The following is a 17,627-nucleotide window of genomic DNA, read 5'->3' on the forward strand; positions in this document are numbered from 1 at the left end:
TATATATATGTATATATATGTATATATATGTATATAGAGAGAGAGAGATTCTAACAGGTTGACGTAATTGGGAATATGAATCACAGGAGTCTTAGTCTGAGTTTATTTCTGACTAGTTTCGAAGGTATGCTTTTTCAAAGGAAGGGTGTACAAAATGGATTGTGGGTATTCATAAATAAAGGAGACCTCACTTCCTCCCCGAGTTGCCAGAGTTGGCAATAAGTGTGGACTTCACCAAATGGCATATTTATAACTTAGAAGATAGTAATAATAATTAAATAACAATAACAATGTACTGATAATAACAATATTAATGGCAATGCTAACAATAATGACAAGAGTAATACCAATAACAACAATATTAATAAAAACGATGATAATATTAATAATGATAATAATAATAATGCATACATATACCAAAGGCTTTCCCCCCTACACGGGAGGTAGCCAAAAAACAAAGGCATAAAATCTACTCCCACCCATTCCATCCCCACATACTCCACTCCCATTCACCCGTTCCCTCCCTCCTATCTTGGTTCCTCCTGGATGACGGGTCATCCCTGCATCTTGTCCACTGCCCTGGATCAGAAGCAGTGTTGCAAAATACAGCACATCCACAGCAAGGTTGCTTCATTTAATCGGCGACCCACCCCCTCTCCGTCCCCTCATGCAGAAAAAGAGAAGACGAAGAGAAATCCCTTCGGGCTGCGTCAATTCATTTTCCCTACATACTCCCTCACCTCCTTTCCCCACCCACTCCCTTTCAGGCATCACAGCATCATCCATACACAACCATTCTCCACTTACCCCTATCTTCTGTCTTCTCCCGTCCTTCCTCAACAGACATTCCCCTCTTTCTCAATACACCTTTTACCCCATCTCTCCATCTCATCCTTGGTCACCCCCTCATATTCACTCCTTCCGTCCTTGCTTTCCACACCTCTTTTTCTATTCTTTCTTCATTCATTCTTTCTCTGTTTCCAAACCATCCCAATACTATTTCAACAACTCTATCTCTCAACTCCCTTTCCACCCTCGTTCTCCTCCTCACCTCCTCGTTTCTCATTCTATCCAACCTAGTAACCTCCATCATACTTCTCAGGCACTTGAACTGAAGCACATCCAAACCCTCTCTCTCCCTCTCTTATTAATTATCCATGTTTCTGCCCCGTACAGTGCTGTCGGTACAATCACTCCTTCATACAATTTCCTCTTATCATCCATTCCCAAACGTCCATTTCTCATTTCACTTTTTAATTCCCCAAAGCGTTTACTCGCTTCTCTCAATCTACATTCTACCCCCACCTCCACTCCTCCCTTTCTCGCCACATTTGCGCCCTACTATCTAAAACTGTGTACTTCCTCCAGCCTCTTTCCCTTAATACTCACTTCCAGTCTGCTATCACTTTCTCTCCTTGAACATCTCATCACCTTACATTTACCTATATTTGTCTTCAACTTTCTTCTTTTGCACACCTTCTCAAACTCTGTAACTAACTTCCTCAATCCCTCCTCTGATTCCGCTACAAGCGCAATGTCGTCAGCAAACAACAACTGGCTTGCTTCCTACTTTTCTCCATTTCCTTTAATCATCTCCAATCTCCGACCCATTTCCCTTGCATTTACCTCTCACGCCACCTCATCCATATATAAATTTAACAGCCAAGGCGACACAACACATCCCTAGCGAAGTCCCAAGCCGCTCATTCTCTCCATTTCTGGTTCTAATACAGGCTTTACTACTCTCGGAAAAAACTCTTTACTGCTCTTAACATCTTTCCTCCTATCCCATATATCTGCATTAACTTCCACAGTGCTTTCCTGTCTACCCTGTCATAAGTCTTTTCGAAATCCATAAAGGCCCAAAAAACATTCTTGCCCCTTCCTAAACATAAGAACATAAGAATGAAGGAGACTGCAAGAGACCATGAGGACTACACAAGACAGTTTCATGTCCATTACCACCTGTAATCCCCATCCAAAATATTGTCTAACCATTTCTTAAAACAACTGATAGTTTCAGTGCTCACAACATGGTTACTAAGTCTGTTCCATTCATCGAACACCCTATTAGTAAACCCATTCTTGCCTATTTCCTTCTTAAATCTAAATTTGTCCAGTGTAAATCCATAACTGCGAGTCCTGCCCTGTTGTCTTAATATGATGACCATATTTGCGTCACCCATGTCAAAGCCTTTGATCCACTTAAACACCTCTATTAGATCATCCCGCACTCTGCGTCTTTCCAGAGTGTAAATTAAGGTGCATAAACCTCTCTTCGTAAGGTAAATTTCTGAGCCCATGTATCATTTTGGTTATTCTCCTCTGTGCTGATTCTAGTGAATTTATTTTTATTTTATAAGATAGAGACCAAAATTGTACCTCATAGTCAAGGATGGGTCTAAATAACGCTAGATAGAATTTGATAATTACTTCTGCAGGTCTATTCGTAGCCGTCCTAGCAGTGAAACCTAATGCTCTGTTTGCTTTATTCCTGGCGCTAATGCACTGTTTTCTGGGTTTAAGGTCAGGACTCACTAGAACTCCCAAGTCTCAGTCAGTTTTCTCTAAAAACGTGTTATCTAAGCTATATATATATATGGGGTTGTGTAGCCCTACGTTTAACGCTGTATTTTGAGATATTGAAGTTCATTTGCCATTTCACCGACCATGTGAACAATTTGTTAAGATCGTCCTGCAGAATCTCGGCGTCGTATCCTGACCTAATTTGGCGTACTATTTTAGTGTCGTCCGCAAACTAACATTATCATTAATACCATTGTCCAAATCGTTTATGTACATAATGAACAATAAGGTACCTAAAGCCGAGCCCTGGAGGATCACACTAGAAAAACTCCCCCACCTGAATTTTACACCATTTATGGTGTCCCGCTGTTTTCTATCACTGATCCAAGCTCTAATCCATTCTAACACTTTTCCTCCTATGCCATGGGCTTTGATTTTATTTAGTAGTCTCGGGTGGTGCACCTTGCCGAACACTTTGCTAAAGTCAAGGTAAATAATATTGTAACGTTCAATGTTATCTGACGCCTTATATACTTTAGTGTAAAAGGATAGATTAGTCACACATGACTTACCTTTGGAGAAACCATGCTGTGTCACGAATCAAACTATATTTCTCGATGTGATCTCTGAGTCTATTAACTAAAATTGGTTCAATCATTTTATCTATAACTGATGTCAAACTGATTGGCCTGTATTTGCATATAGACGATTTATCTCCCTTTTTGAAAACAGGAACAACGTTTGCCTGACCCTAAGCAATAGGCACAAAGCCAGTGTCTACCGACTTATTAAATATTTCTGTTAACTGGTCGCAAATTTCGTATTTACACCCTTTAATCACTCTCGGAATGTTTTTCGTCTGGACTCGGAGATTTTGTAGCTTTAAGTCTTTCAATCTGCTTAACGATTACTACCTTACTAATGCTGATATTTCATAGCCTACTTTCTTCATCCCCACTGAAAATCGGATCGCAGTCAGGTACCTTATCTAACCTCTTCGTAGTAAACACTGAGAGAAAATATTTGTTAAACGACTCACTCAATTTTTTCCTCCAATTCTATCTTTACATTTTCGTAATTTTGAATTGGGCCTATCCTTTCCTTATTTCTGTTTTGTAGAGATGAAAGAAGCCCTTTGGGTTGGATCTCGCTCGTCTGGCAACCTTAATTTCATAGTTACGTTTCGCTGTGTGCGTATTCTTTTTAACCAGTTTTGCCATATCGTTATATATGGATCTAAGGTGTATTTCCCTGTTTTTTACTCTCACGTAAATTCCTCTTTTCATTCCGATCTCATGTTTCAGCCTATCCGTCATCCATTTGGGCAAGCCCATACAGAGGGAGGGTGCTGGGGGTGCCCGAGCACCTGCCCCTTTGCCCTGTGTCCCAAAAGTGCCCTTCACAAAAATATATAAAAATGAATGAAAAATTATTTCTCACAAGCTTTTTCTATTTTCTTACCATTCATAAATTATAATGTGGAAAATTGTGTTGCACCCTACCGGATAGTTTACAAAGGATTACAAAGGCAGAGCATGCCGACAGGAGACCTTTTGGTCCATATCTAGGTCGGATGCGAAAAAAATCATAATAATAATAAAATAATAAATAAAAACTATAATAATGTAAATAACAAATAAAATACATAAATAAATGCATAGGTATAGTTAAATAATAAACAAACAGGTAAATAGTAAACAATAATAAATTGACAAATGATAACAAAACAAAAACAAATAATATAAAATAAATTATAATCATTACAGCATCTTGCTTAGGTGTTTATCTAAATGATTCTTAAAGCTTCGAAGTGAACTACATTGCACTACCTATGCAGGAAGTTTATTCCATTCATTAACTACACGGTTGGCAAGGTTGTTTCTACCTACTTCCAAATTGAATCTATTTCCGGACAGTTTGAGACCATTGTTTCTTGTCTGATTCTCATTCAATGTAAAATTTTTGTCACTTTTGATGTTGTCAATTCCCTTTAAAATCTTAAAGACCTGTATCAAGTCACCTCTGAGTCTACGCTTTTTTAGGGAAAACAGATTCATAGTTGCCAAATATGAATAACACAAAATAATGAAGTGCCCAATTTCCAGCCCAAAGCACCTGCCCTTTGCAATGTCTGTGCACATTACTGCATTTGGGAGTATTGCTATTCTCCCTTATTGACTTGAGGGGCATAAATTAATTTTGTGCGTTTAGAATTAAATCCGTTAGGTTACTATACATTTCGTCCAAATCGTTGACCTGGGTGTTGACCCCGCACCCGCAAGTGACCTGACCCAAGATACTCGTACCCTTCGTGATTCGACCTCTGACCGCAGTAATGACGTCCGGACTGACCGTATACCTGACCCCCGTCACAGCCCCCTAGGTCGGTCCCGTAAGTGATCAAATGTCTCAAATAGCCTCTCATTTTGTTAAAATTGGCTCTCCTGAAGAGTCCAGTACTTGAACGTTATTTATACTTTTTAGTTCTTCCCAAATAATATTAAATTTTATTTCTTGATGATCTCTAGAGCCTTGACTATCTCTCACTTATATGTTACTCGTTAGGTGCTCATTATTAGTTAAGAGTAAGTCCAGAGTATTCTCTCCCCTCGTAGGATTGGTAATCATTTGTTTTCGGAAATTATCCTGCAACACATCTAAGAAAAATTTCGCTTCCTGATCTCCTACTAAAGTTTCCCAGTCAATGTTTCTATAATTAAAATATCCCATGATCACAACGTTTTTGCATTGGGACGCTCTGAGAATTTCATGAATCAGGGGAACAGTCTGCTCAATGCTGTTAGGAGATCTATATAGGACGTCAATAATACCGATCCTACGAGGGAAGAGAATACTCTGTTTTGTTTTGTTTTTCCTCTTTCGCCATCTATCCTCCACTCTCAACCTACCTTACACCAAAAAGTGATCTGATATTTTCCCACTCTCTTCCTTAGGAACATGTACATCCAAAACTTTTTCTACTCTTTTTCTGGTTACCACTATATAGTCCATTAAAGCCCTATCTACCACCTTTCCATCCACCACCCTCTTCCATGTGTATTTATGCTTAACTTTCTTCCGAAACACTGTATTTGCTATCATCAAGTACCTTTCTAGACACATATCCACCATCAACTCCCCACTACGACTTTCTCCTGGAACTCCACACTTCCCAACCACTCCGTCTATTGGTTCATTTCCTACCTTAGCATTAAGATCTTTCAATACCACTACATTAACATTTCTCCCTAAGTCCTCTATGCACCCATTTAATTCTATCCAAAAAGCCTCCCTTTCCTCTACACTCATCTTACTACCAGGCCCATATGCATTTACAAAAATCCACATCTCCCTTCCCAGTTTCATTTCCATCCATATTAACCTTGAAGAAACCTCCTTCCACTCTACCAAACGTTTACCTATCTCTTCACTTACTAGAATAGCCACCCCTTCTCTCCCTCGTCCTCTTTTAACTCTTGACACCCTCCCAACCACAATACACTTCCAAACTCAAACTCGCCCTTACCTTTCAACTTAGTTTTACTCAGTGCCAGCACATCCATCATTCTTCTCACAAACATATCGCCTATCTCTTCCCTTTCAATAATAGTAATAATGATAATGATGATAATGATGACGATGACGATGACGATAGTAATGATAGTAATGATAGTAATGATGATGATGATGATGATGATGATGATGATGATGATGATGATGATGATGATGATGATGATGATGATGATGATGATGATGGTAATGATGATGATGGTAATGATGATGATGGTAATGATGATGATGGTAATGATGATGATGGTAATGATGATGGTGGTAATGATGATGGTGGTAATGATGATGATGGTAATGATGATGATAGTACTGATTGTAATGATAGTAATGATAGTAATGCATACATACATACATACATACATACATACATATAGCAAAGGCTTTTTGCCCCTTACAAGGGAGGTAGCCAAAAAACCTTGGCTTCTCCTGGATGACGGATCATCCCTGCATCCCGCACCACCGCCCTGGGTCAGTAGTAGTGTCGCAAGATACAGCACATCCACAGCAAGGCCGCTTCATTAAATCGGCGACCCACCCCTCTCCGTCTCCTCAAGCAGAAAAAGAGAAGGTGGAGAGAAATCCCTTCGTGCTGGGTCAATCTATTTTTTCACATATACTCCCTCACCCCATCCCCCACCCACTCCCTTCCATGGATCACAGCATCATCCATACACAACCATTCTCCATTCACCTTTATCTTCTGTCTTCTCCCGTCCTTCTTCAACAGACATTCCTCTCTTTCCAAATGCCCCTTTTACCCCATCCCTCCATCTCATCCTTGGTCATCCCCTCATGTTCACTCCTTCCACCTCTGCCTTCCACATATCTTTTACTAATCTTTCTTCACTCATTCTTTCCATGTGACTAAACCATCCCAATACTCTTTCATCAACCCTATCTCCCAACCCCCTTTCCACCCCCGCCCTCCTCCTCACCTCCTCGTTTCTTACCCTACCCAGCCTAGTAACCCCTATCATACTTCTCAGGCACCTCATCTCAAACACATTTAAACTCCTCTTTCCCTCTCTTATGTTCCATGATTCTGCCCCGTACAGTGCTGTCGATACAATCACTCCTTCATACAATCTCCTTTCAGCATTCATTCCCAAATGTCTATTTCTCATTACACTTTTTAATTCCCCAAAGCGTTTACTCGCTTCTCTCAATCTACATTCTACCTCCACCTCCACCCCTCCCTTTCCTGCCACATTCGCACTCAATTATCTAAAACTATGCACTTACTTCAGTCTCTCTCCCTTAACATACACTTCCAGTTTGCTGCCACTTTCTCCCCTTGTAATCTTATCACCTTACTTTTATCCACATTTATCTTCAACTTCCTTCTTTCGCACACCTTCCCAAACTCTATCACTAACTTTCTCGATCCCTCCTCTGATTCTGCTACAAGCGCAGTGTCATCAGCAAACAACAACTGGCTTATCTCCCACTTTTCTCCATTTCCTTTAATCATCTCCAATCCCCGACCCATTACTCTTGCATTTACCTCTCGCACCACCTCATCCATATATAAATTGAACAGCCAAGGCGACATAACACATCCCTGACGAAGTCCCACCTTTACCTCAAACCACTTACGCTCTCCATTTCTGATTGTAACACAAGCTCTACTATCGGAAAATCTCTTGACTGCTATTAACAGTTTTCCTCCTACCCTATATATCTACAATACCTCCCACAGTGCCTTCCTGTCTACCCTGTCATAAGTCTTTTCGAAATCCATAAAGGCCCAAAAAACATCCTTACCTTTTCCTAAAGCTTTCTCACATATCTGTCTTACCACAAAAATTCGATCCACGTAACCCCTACTTGTCGTAGACCCACATTGTTCCTCACCAATCACTCCCTCTGTTCTTCTCCTAATCCTCTCAATCAAAAACCTCCCGTAAGCCTTCCCAACCACACTCAACAAAATTATCCCTCTGAAACTACTACACCCACATTCGTCCCCTTTTCCCTTGTAAAGTTGAACTATACAGACACTCCTCCAGTCCTCCGGCACTCTACCCTCTCTTTAACGAACATTAAATAACCTCACCAGCCAGCCCACCATCACTCTGTTAAAAAAAAAAAAAAAATAAAAAAAAAAAAAAATATATATATATATATATATATATATATATATACACACATATATATATATATATATATATATACATATACATATATATATACATATATATATATATACATATATATATATATATATATATATATATATATATATATATATATATATATATATATATATATACTGGAACACACTACCGGAATATCATATCAGTACCCACTATTACCACATTTAAAAACCGCCATGATAAACACATTGGGTTAATATGATAGGGTGAGACAGGTATATCAGAGGTGGGAATAGAACAAGAAGAATTTCTTATATTTCCACTATTCATTCATAGGTAAACACTTGTATTCCAGTTGGGTACATTAGACGTAGGCTTACATGACCTTATGCAGATCATGTAGATATTTGTTTATCACTGTTTGGCTGGATGAAAAAACAACATTATATTAGACGTAACCAATTAGCACTAACGCGTTCCTTTCTTTCCTAACCTATGCGCAGTTGTGAAATGGGTGCTCATTAGTGATATTAATTATTTGCTCGGGGTTCAGGCGTTTTCAAATACTAAGAGCAGTCATGGTTTGTGAATAGATCGTAACCAGGAATTTACTTTGTTAGAAATGTGAACACACAGCCATGCTTTGACTTTACTTCACCAGGAGATAATAACGTCATACTTGACATCTGATATCAGTGTTACAAGGCTGTCGTGCTTTGTCGTATTAAGTTATCAATGTTGTAATAAATATAGAGTATTTTTATTTTTAATTTGGTTCTTACTGTGCATTGACAGTATCCTTCTTTATCTTATTTTTTCATCTATTAGTTGAGATCGCTCTTATAATCGTAGTTGACATTCCGTTTACCCACCAATGCAAAAAATGTGTAATAATTTATATTGCTTTTGGCCGCAAAACTTGATTTTGTAAGCAATCAGTGATCCATCCAATAGGACTGGATATTATTTGTTTATGTTGAGTTGTATACTGTATTCTTAAATAATATATGATGGATTTAGGGTGGTGAAATAGTAATAGAATTGTGCCTTCAATCTTTCATGAAATCATTGAAATGTTTACATAGATGATCCCTCTCTAGAACCATTGGTCCTGGCTACATCCTGGGATTTACCGAGTAAGTACCCGGACGAAAACAAACTAAAGCACTGTAATGTTGTGTAGACGAACGTGATAAATTTACTAGGGGATTAGTGCAGTAAGGGTGAAAGGCTGAATGTCAAATTATAAAAAGGCCAATGATGTTTTATTTTACGTTTGTCTGAATTGTCATTGTGTAGTTTCGCTGCTAAAACATGGCGGGTCGCCTGGCAAATTCTTTACTAAAAGTTGGTGATGCAGCTGTGTCGTCCTTGAGTGCAGTATTCAAGTTTTGTATTAGGATTGAGGAACTATTTGATACATTAGTGCATTAGTCACACTTTGTATTTGCCTAAAGAAACATTAACTTAAATATACTCGGTGATCAAAGTGATGTGAAAACGCTGTTGTCAGATAGGACATAAGATGGCAGTGTGGAAGACTTGTCATTGATTAACGATTAAGTTTAAACCGTTGAATTTTCGCGTTCCTTTTAAGACGTTTCTTAGGATTTATGCACATACATTGCGTGGTTAATGAATTGATCTTAATGGAGACCTATTAATCATAAAATTATAGCTAAATATTTTTTATAAATATTCCTTGTTCTTGTAATAGGAATAGCAATAGGGGATAAAAGCTTTTTCTTGGACATTGTTTCCTTATGCAAAAATATATACATGGAAAGGAGAGGTGTATTGTTTTTGCTGTTTGGTGCCATCTCACAGCTTTTCTTCATGATAATGTCAGAAGTAATATTAATTTGAAAACTATGTCATATTGACATCCTTCATAGATATTGACTGGCTTAGAATAGTTGAGTTTATTCAGCAGAGGGACATCACTGAAATGATTGGGGTTATTTTGGACTTGTCTTTACCAGATTGTAAATGTGGGTCTCTTTCTATATTTTTGGTAGGTGGAAAATTGGCCAGTTGTCATCTCTAAGATAAAATGTAGAGGGGAGATATAGTTGATTAGTACAGATCTTGGGCCTGAGTATTACCCTCTTAGAGGTTCATCTCTGTATGGGGGTGAGGGCAGTGATGAGATTTGGAGATCAGCAGTAGGGAGGTGACACTTGCTAATGTTGATCTCACAGGACCACTATCTGTGTGCAGGGTCCTACAATTGGTCTATATGTGGATGGAAAACAAAAGGGATAGGTGGTGAATCAATCCCTCATACTTGTTCTTTTGCTGGGAATCTGTGGCCTGAGGAAAAAGGCCACTGCCAGCAGTTACACCAAATTCACTTGAAATTTTGTGAAGTCTGAAGTGATTGAGTGTGGGGCAAAGTTAGAGGATGATTTCTGTCTTCTGTGTAGTGATTGCAGGTAGTGCATTTGGGGACTGATGGAGTCTGCCTTTCCATGTTGGCCCCATTTCATGTGCCACTTCCCCCTATGATTGCAGTATACCTAAAAACTTACCTATCTCCACTGATCCAGAGTACCCAAAGGCTACCTCATCCCTACCTGGATGCAGTGCTCAAAGAGGCTGGTCCTTAGTCAACAGAATGTTTGGTGGCTGGGGAGAGGAATGAAGACTTGTTTAGAGGAAATTGTGATGAGAATGAGGAAAAGTGAAAGAAGGATTGAATGATTAAAATGGAAGAATAGGAGAGAACTCAGGTTGGGGGTAATGATGGGGAGAGGATTATATCCATAAGTCTATGTATGTATTTATGTATGAGTGTGTTCGTGTATGTGTATACTTACATACAGTATGTATTTTTATATATATACAGCTTAGAATGACAGATGAAATATTATTGGGATGATTTGGACTCGTGAAAAGAAGATGAAAAATTAGTAAAAGAGGTGTGGAAAGTAAAGGTGGAGGGAGTGAATTTAAGGGGATGACTGAGGATGAGATGGATGGATAGGGTGAAGGGGGTGTTGAGGAAGAGGGGAATGCCTGTTGAGTAAGGAAGGGGGAAGGCAGGAGATAGGGATGAGTGGAGAGTGACTGTGTGTGGATACTGTTGTGCAAGGAAGGGGTGGGTGGGGGATGGGGGTAGGGGGTGCTTGTGTGTGTGAATGATATTTTGATGACGGATTTCTCCCCATCTCTTTTTCTGCAGGAGGGGATGGGGAGGGGGGTTGCCGATTAAGTGAAGCGACCTTGCTGTGGATGTACTGTGTCTTGCTACATTGCTTCTGACTCAGGGCAGTGGGCAGGATACAGGGATGGCCCATCATCCATGAGGAGCTAAGATGAGAGGGGGAAAGGATGATGTGTTTTTTTCTGGAGGAAAGACCAAGGACAATAGATTTAGTGATAATTAAACTTATTATTATGGGATCATTGATGGGTACCTGCAAGATGGACAGCAGAGCCAGCCATTTTCAAATCCCATCAATCCTCTCACCTCCACCAGGAGGTGCACCCCTGAGGGGCTGGCACTCAGTCTCTAGACTGGGCCCAAGATATCTCTATCAACTTCGACTGTATTTCTTACACTTTTTCACACATATAGAGCTGACAACTGGCAACTATTCTCCTCTCCCTACCACTTTAAGCCAGTGACATAGAAAATTATTCTACACTGATACAACACAGCCATCATTCCAAAGTTTCTTCTCTGAGAGATCTGTGGGAGGTTTTAAGGACCATTGCTAGTCTCTGTGGGGCTCTGGGTTTTCCACTTAGTGAAATATGAGGCAACAATTGATTGATTTATTTGTTATTGATGCAATGATAAATAAAGGGGATTTCTTCAATGAGGGATTCCCATCCACCTGCTTGTGAAAGCAGATTTTGTAACCAGTAAGATGCAGGAGGATGTACCAACTCCTTAACACTCAAATAAGGAAGTTATGTTGCAGGGATGACCCATCATCCAGGAGGTCTCAAGATGGGAGGGAGGGTGGAGGGGAGTGGTATATGTAGGGGATGGAATGGGTGGGAGTGGTTTCTATGCTTTTTTTCTTTTTGGCTACCCCCTGTGTAAAGGGGAAAAATGCCTTCGGTATATATATGTATGTTCCTTTTGACATTGCTCATAGTTGGGGCTCCCATGGGAATCCTTGAGCAATGGCAGCAAGTTGTAACTCCTTTTCACAGTGTCACTTTTGAATTAAAAAGATTTAGTTGGAATCAGTTAGAATTTCAGCAGTGGTAGGGTAGAAAATTGTTTTAATTTGATAGGGAATGAGATTGATAGTTTACTTCGTGCTATTTTACTACAAGAGTTGCAGCAGAAATAACCCATAGGTTACTTGATGCAATAAGAAAATAATGAAAATTAGATAAAGTTATGAATTGTGGATCGAGGCATCATACTCTGAAGAACTGAAAGTTGGCAGATGAACAACGAGATGACTCACAAGTCTACAAGGTTTGTTGCATTTTGTTATTGGTAGCTATACTTGATGTCAGAAGTTTGTGAGCACACAACAATCATACTGGTCATAACCACATAATTCAGTATTGTAAACTAGGGTTACTAAATTAAGTTGTATGGTTATTGCTTTTACACATGTTACCCTAGATCAGGATAAAGTAGTCTTGTATGAGAAAAAAGGAGAGAAGGGAAGGAAGCATACAAGTTTGTTGATGGATTGAAACAGGTGATAGTTATATTGTTTGCTTTTCTGGTGGTTGCATCTTTCAAGTGTTGACTAGATCAGTCAATCCATTGCCCCTGGTCTCTCTTGCATAAGACCTGCAGCCTTCAGATAACCAGCAGTGGCCCTCAGGTGGGTTCACAAGTCACACAAAGATAGTGGGAGGAGGACAGTCCCTCAGAGATGCAGTGCCTTCCAGAGAGGAACTGTTTACCTGGCCAGTGTCCAGAATGTTTCACTAACCCCTCTCTCCCTCACCTCTACCTAGTACCTGGTCAATAAAAAATGACCTAGCTTGTTCACAAAATGTCAAATTCTTTCCATTCTACGGTCTTGTATTTTTTCCCCTATTAAAGAAAGCAGTACACAGATGCCTGGACCTCCTTATCACTTGGAATCTGGTAACATAAATTAGAAACAAGCCCAGGCCCACTACACATGCTCCAAATGCACTATCATGCACACACACCTGAAAAAAAACAGCTTTCCCCACAGGGTAACAGACGTTTGGAACAAGTTAGATGAGAAAGTGGTGTGTGCAAAAACAAATTTTTTTTTTAAAAACAGTCTAGATAAAACGAGATATGAAGATGGGACACCACGAGCATAGCTCCCCTTCCCGTAAAATACAACTAGGTAAATACACATCTTTCTTAAGCAGCAACTGCCTCTCTTGGGACTTAGAATGCCATGCTAGCAAACATTAAAATACTAAACACTATGTAAAACACAAAACATATACAACCTAAACATGCTACAAATAAACATCAGTGGTATGGCAAAGAAGTACAGAGCTGTAGCTATTATTACGCATACAGTGTTTATAGTATTGATAGAAAAAAAAATTCAAAACAGACCACTTCACCAGCCTTTAAAAGTTGCACCTTGCTCAAAGTGGATATAACATAATACAGATGTAGACTATCAACATTTATACATAAATTATGAGAATAAACACACAAAAAAAGACATAACATAATAAACATGTACATACTGCCAATTGCATCACCACCTCAATGATTCACACCCCAACTCAACTTGTCAGTGACATAACAAACCACATACTAGGTGGGAACCTGAGCATGCAACACCCTGCATATGGCTTCACACTCAACCAACAGACCAAAGGGGTTACAAAGTCTTATACCAATTACCATAATTGAACATACCAAATTCCAGTGCAACTCCCTGCAAAGGGCCCCCAACACAATTAATGAACAACCTACCGAGGCATTTCAGTATGCTCACCCTCACAGCATCCACAAACAATATGAGAATCCATTTATTATTTTTAACCACTTCTTGATAAACATCACTAGGAGTTGCATATTTCATTTCCCAAACAAGACAGCTTAGGGTATAAGCAAAAGGAAATTAATTCTTTGGATTTTTATGCAGTTTACATGCAATGTATGCAACAAAAGAATAAAGAAATAGGAACAAAGTATGTCCCATAATGAAAGTACCCAAATGTAGAGGGGGCCTGGAGCAGGAGAAAATAAAGGACTTTAGCAGGGCTTTGAGTTGAGATAAGTTTTGTGATGATGGATAGACTTTGGGAAGTCCAGAACCTGGGATGTTAGGTAATGCCAAGGGAACAGGAACATAGTCTTCAACCACCACAACAGTATTTTCTATGGGGTGCAGGGACAGCTACCCAGGTTATAGGTAGGAACAAACAGTACCAGGGATGTGAGTAGGAACACACTACCAGAACTTTGGGTAGAGTGAACAGCCACCACTGAATTGTAGATAGGAACAGGCAGTAATCAACAGTGGAGGGTGAAACCTGGAATGTCTACTCAATCTGTGGGTAATCTTGCTCTGTTATCCCAACATTTAGGTTAATCTGGAAGGGTCAGAGTCGTTTCATCATTTACAATATTTCTTCTAAGACGATAAAGTCTATTATAGCTTTCCCCCTTGTAGGTTACGACATAGGACATGTAACTAATACAGTAAGGTAACCAGAAGTTTGCTGCATTCTACTGAGAGAGAGAAATACATATATACATACATATACTGAAAAGTACTTTCCCTCTTATAAGGGGGGTGGCCAGCCAAAGCATGCACCCACCCTTTACCTATCCCACACCCATCAAACACTTATTTGTTGCCCCTTTTATAGCTCTGTTAGAGTGAAGGGTCATCCTGTTCCCCCATCCATTTTTTGTGTCGGAAGTAGTGTAGCAAGGCACGGCACCCCCATAACTGGGCCTGAATACAGAAGCAGGTTTACCCTCTATTCTTCATTATATGGCAGCCCTCTCCCCTCATCCACTCAAGAATACATGAGTAAGAAGAAATCCCATTTGGCCATGTCAATTTATCCATTTACAACCACTCTTCACTCACTTATTAATTGCCCTCTCCCATCCTTGTTGTACAGACATTTTCCATATACCCAAGAACCCCTCCACCCAACCATCCATTCCATTTATGGTCTTCCCCACAAGTTCATTCTATCCACCTGCCTTTAACACTTATGTTGATCTTCTCATTCTTCCCATATGCTCAAACCATCTCTGTATTTATTTATTCATGTAGCAAAGCACAGTGCCACCATAGCTGGGCCTGAGAGCAGAAGCTTGTTTACCCCCAATGCTTCATTACATGAAAGCCCTCTCCCCTCATCCACTGAATGTGGATAAGAAGAACCCTTTGGGCCATGTCAGTTTATTATCTATTCACAACCACTCACCACTCTCACCTATCATTTGCCCTCTCCCATCCTTGTGCCACATACATTTCCCACATAACCAAGGACCCCTACACCCATCCATCCATTCTATTCATGGTGTTCCCCCTCATGTTCACTCCATCCACTAGCCCTTAATGCTTTTTGTTGATCTTTCTTCACTCATTCTTGGTATTTATATATATTTTTTATTATCATCATATGTACGTATATATATATATATATATATATATATATATATATATATGTATATATATATATAATATATATATATATGCAATAAAAACACTAGAAGTGTGTGTGTTCACAAATGCGTAAGTAACCACTAGGAAAAGTAAACTAATGAAGCAGAGCGCTTTCGTATAGTTACATCTTCAGTGGAGATACAAAGAAGGAATAATTCCTTTGTATCTGCACTGAAGATGTAATTATACGAAAGCGCTCTGCTTCGTTAATTTACTTTTCCTAATGGTTACTTACGCATATTTATATATATATATATATATATTATATATATATATATATATATATATATATTTACATATATATACATATATATACACGCACAGTAAACCCTCAATATTATGGACAATATGGGGACAGGGGTCTATTGTTATATCTGAAGATCCATTATAACCGAGGATCTGTTATATCCAATGGAAATACTGGACAGATCTGTTATATCCTGAAGTTTGTCCAGTATTAGAAATTAGTAGGATTAGAAATTACAGTAAACCCTTGATATAATGGATGATATGGGTACAGGGTTCTGTTGTTATATCTGAAGATATGTTATAACCAAGGATCCCTTGCTATAATGGATGAAAATCCATTATAATGAGTGTTTGTCTGGTCAGATTTTTTGTCCATTATATCCGATATATCGAGATTCATTATATTGAGGGTTTACTGTATATGTATATATGTATATATATATATATATATATATATATATATATATATATATATTATCAATCACAATTCACTTTAATTCTAAGCCATCAACATCAAGAAACTCAAGGAGGGCAACATGCAGAAATTGAAACGTGGTATAGCCAAGGACTCGAACCTGCACTAGCACGTGACATGTGATAGTGACTTACTGATTGCACCATCAAGAGAGATACTATCACTTGTCACATGCTAGTGAAGGTTTGAGTCCTTGGTTGTACCATGTTTCAATTTCTGAATGTTGGCTTCCTTGAGTTTCTCATTGTTGATGGCTTAGAATTAAAGTGAATTGTGATTGATAAAAATGTACATCTGTTCACTGGGACCCATTCAGTGCATAGTTGAATGTTGTGGCAAGTAGCATGCAGTTGATACTTTAGGGTCTATATGGGGCACCCCTATGGACCAGAGCCACACGTCATTTTCTCTGTGATAGAGGAGGACTCTGCTCACATAGAAATGATGACACTTTTATTATACTGCTACTGTCCCTCCGTTATGCTGTCCTCCAACCCCTTATTGCTGTCCTGTACCATTTCTCTGAATATTCATTTCCTTGTCCTACCCTGTGGTGGGGGAAAAGAATGCTGCCACCAAGTATTCCCACTTGGATCGTAAAAGGCGAGAAAAACGGGATGGGGATTGGGACTAGGCATCCTTCTCTCTGTAGCCCCACAAGGGACATTCCTAAAAATTGTAATGGCATAAGAGGGTCTAGGAGTTTTCCAACCAGTACCCTAAGGTGTTGGTCTTTTAATGTGCGTGGATGTGGTACAGATGAGAGTAAAAGGGAAGAGATAGTATGTTTGTGAGAAGAAAAATGGATGTGAAGAGCTGCCGCTGACAGGATTATTCCTACCAGGCGTAGGGTGAGAAAGGTCTATGCTGTTTATCTTTTGAATATTTGCCTATCCTGTGGATTTTGTCAATTTCTTTATCAAAATTTTGCCCTTCATCCTGTATTTTCAAATTTCCTTAGCTATTTCCCTCTCCTCTTCTCTCTGGTATCTATACATATCATATTTTTCCTGGATACCATGGATCACAATACACTTACCTTTGTCAACTGTATCACCCAATTTTCCTTTTTCTTTAATTACTTTCAGAACTGTTTCT

The 17,627-nt window shown here is 39.2% G+C and overlaps 1 protein-coding gene across 7 annotated transcripts in view; it reads left to right on the forward strand.

Annotated features, from left to right (window-relative positions):
- Nucleotides 1-9,312: 9,312 nt before the first annotated feature.
- Nucleotides 9,313-17,627, forward strand: part of LOC143032349 (cyclin-D-binding Myb-like transcription factor 1) — a 121,621-nt gene continuing 113,306 nt past the window's right edge. For 3 of the 7 annotated variants that reach the window (XM_076196942.1, XM_076196943.1, XM_076196948.1), the window contains exon 1: nt 9,335-9,539. In XM_076196942.1, coding sequence (XP_076053057.1) covers nt 9,507-9,539 — 33 coding nt within the window. In that variant the 5' untranslated portion in view covers nt 9,335-9,506. The other 4 variants (XM_076196946.1, XM_076196945.1, XM_076196944.1 and 1 more) reach the window with 4 other exon arrangements.

The sequence above is a fragment of the Oratosquilla oratoria genome, chromosome 13 (genome assembly GCF_046742065.1).
Source record: "Oratosquilla oratoria isolate Oo_2021 chromosome 13, ASM4674206v1, whole genome shotgun sequence".
Taxonomy (NCBI): Eukaryota; Metazoa; Arthropoda; class Malacostraca; order Stomatopoda; family Squillidae; genus Oratosquilla; species Oratosquilla oratoria.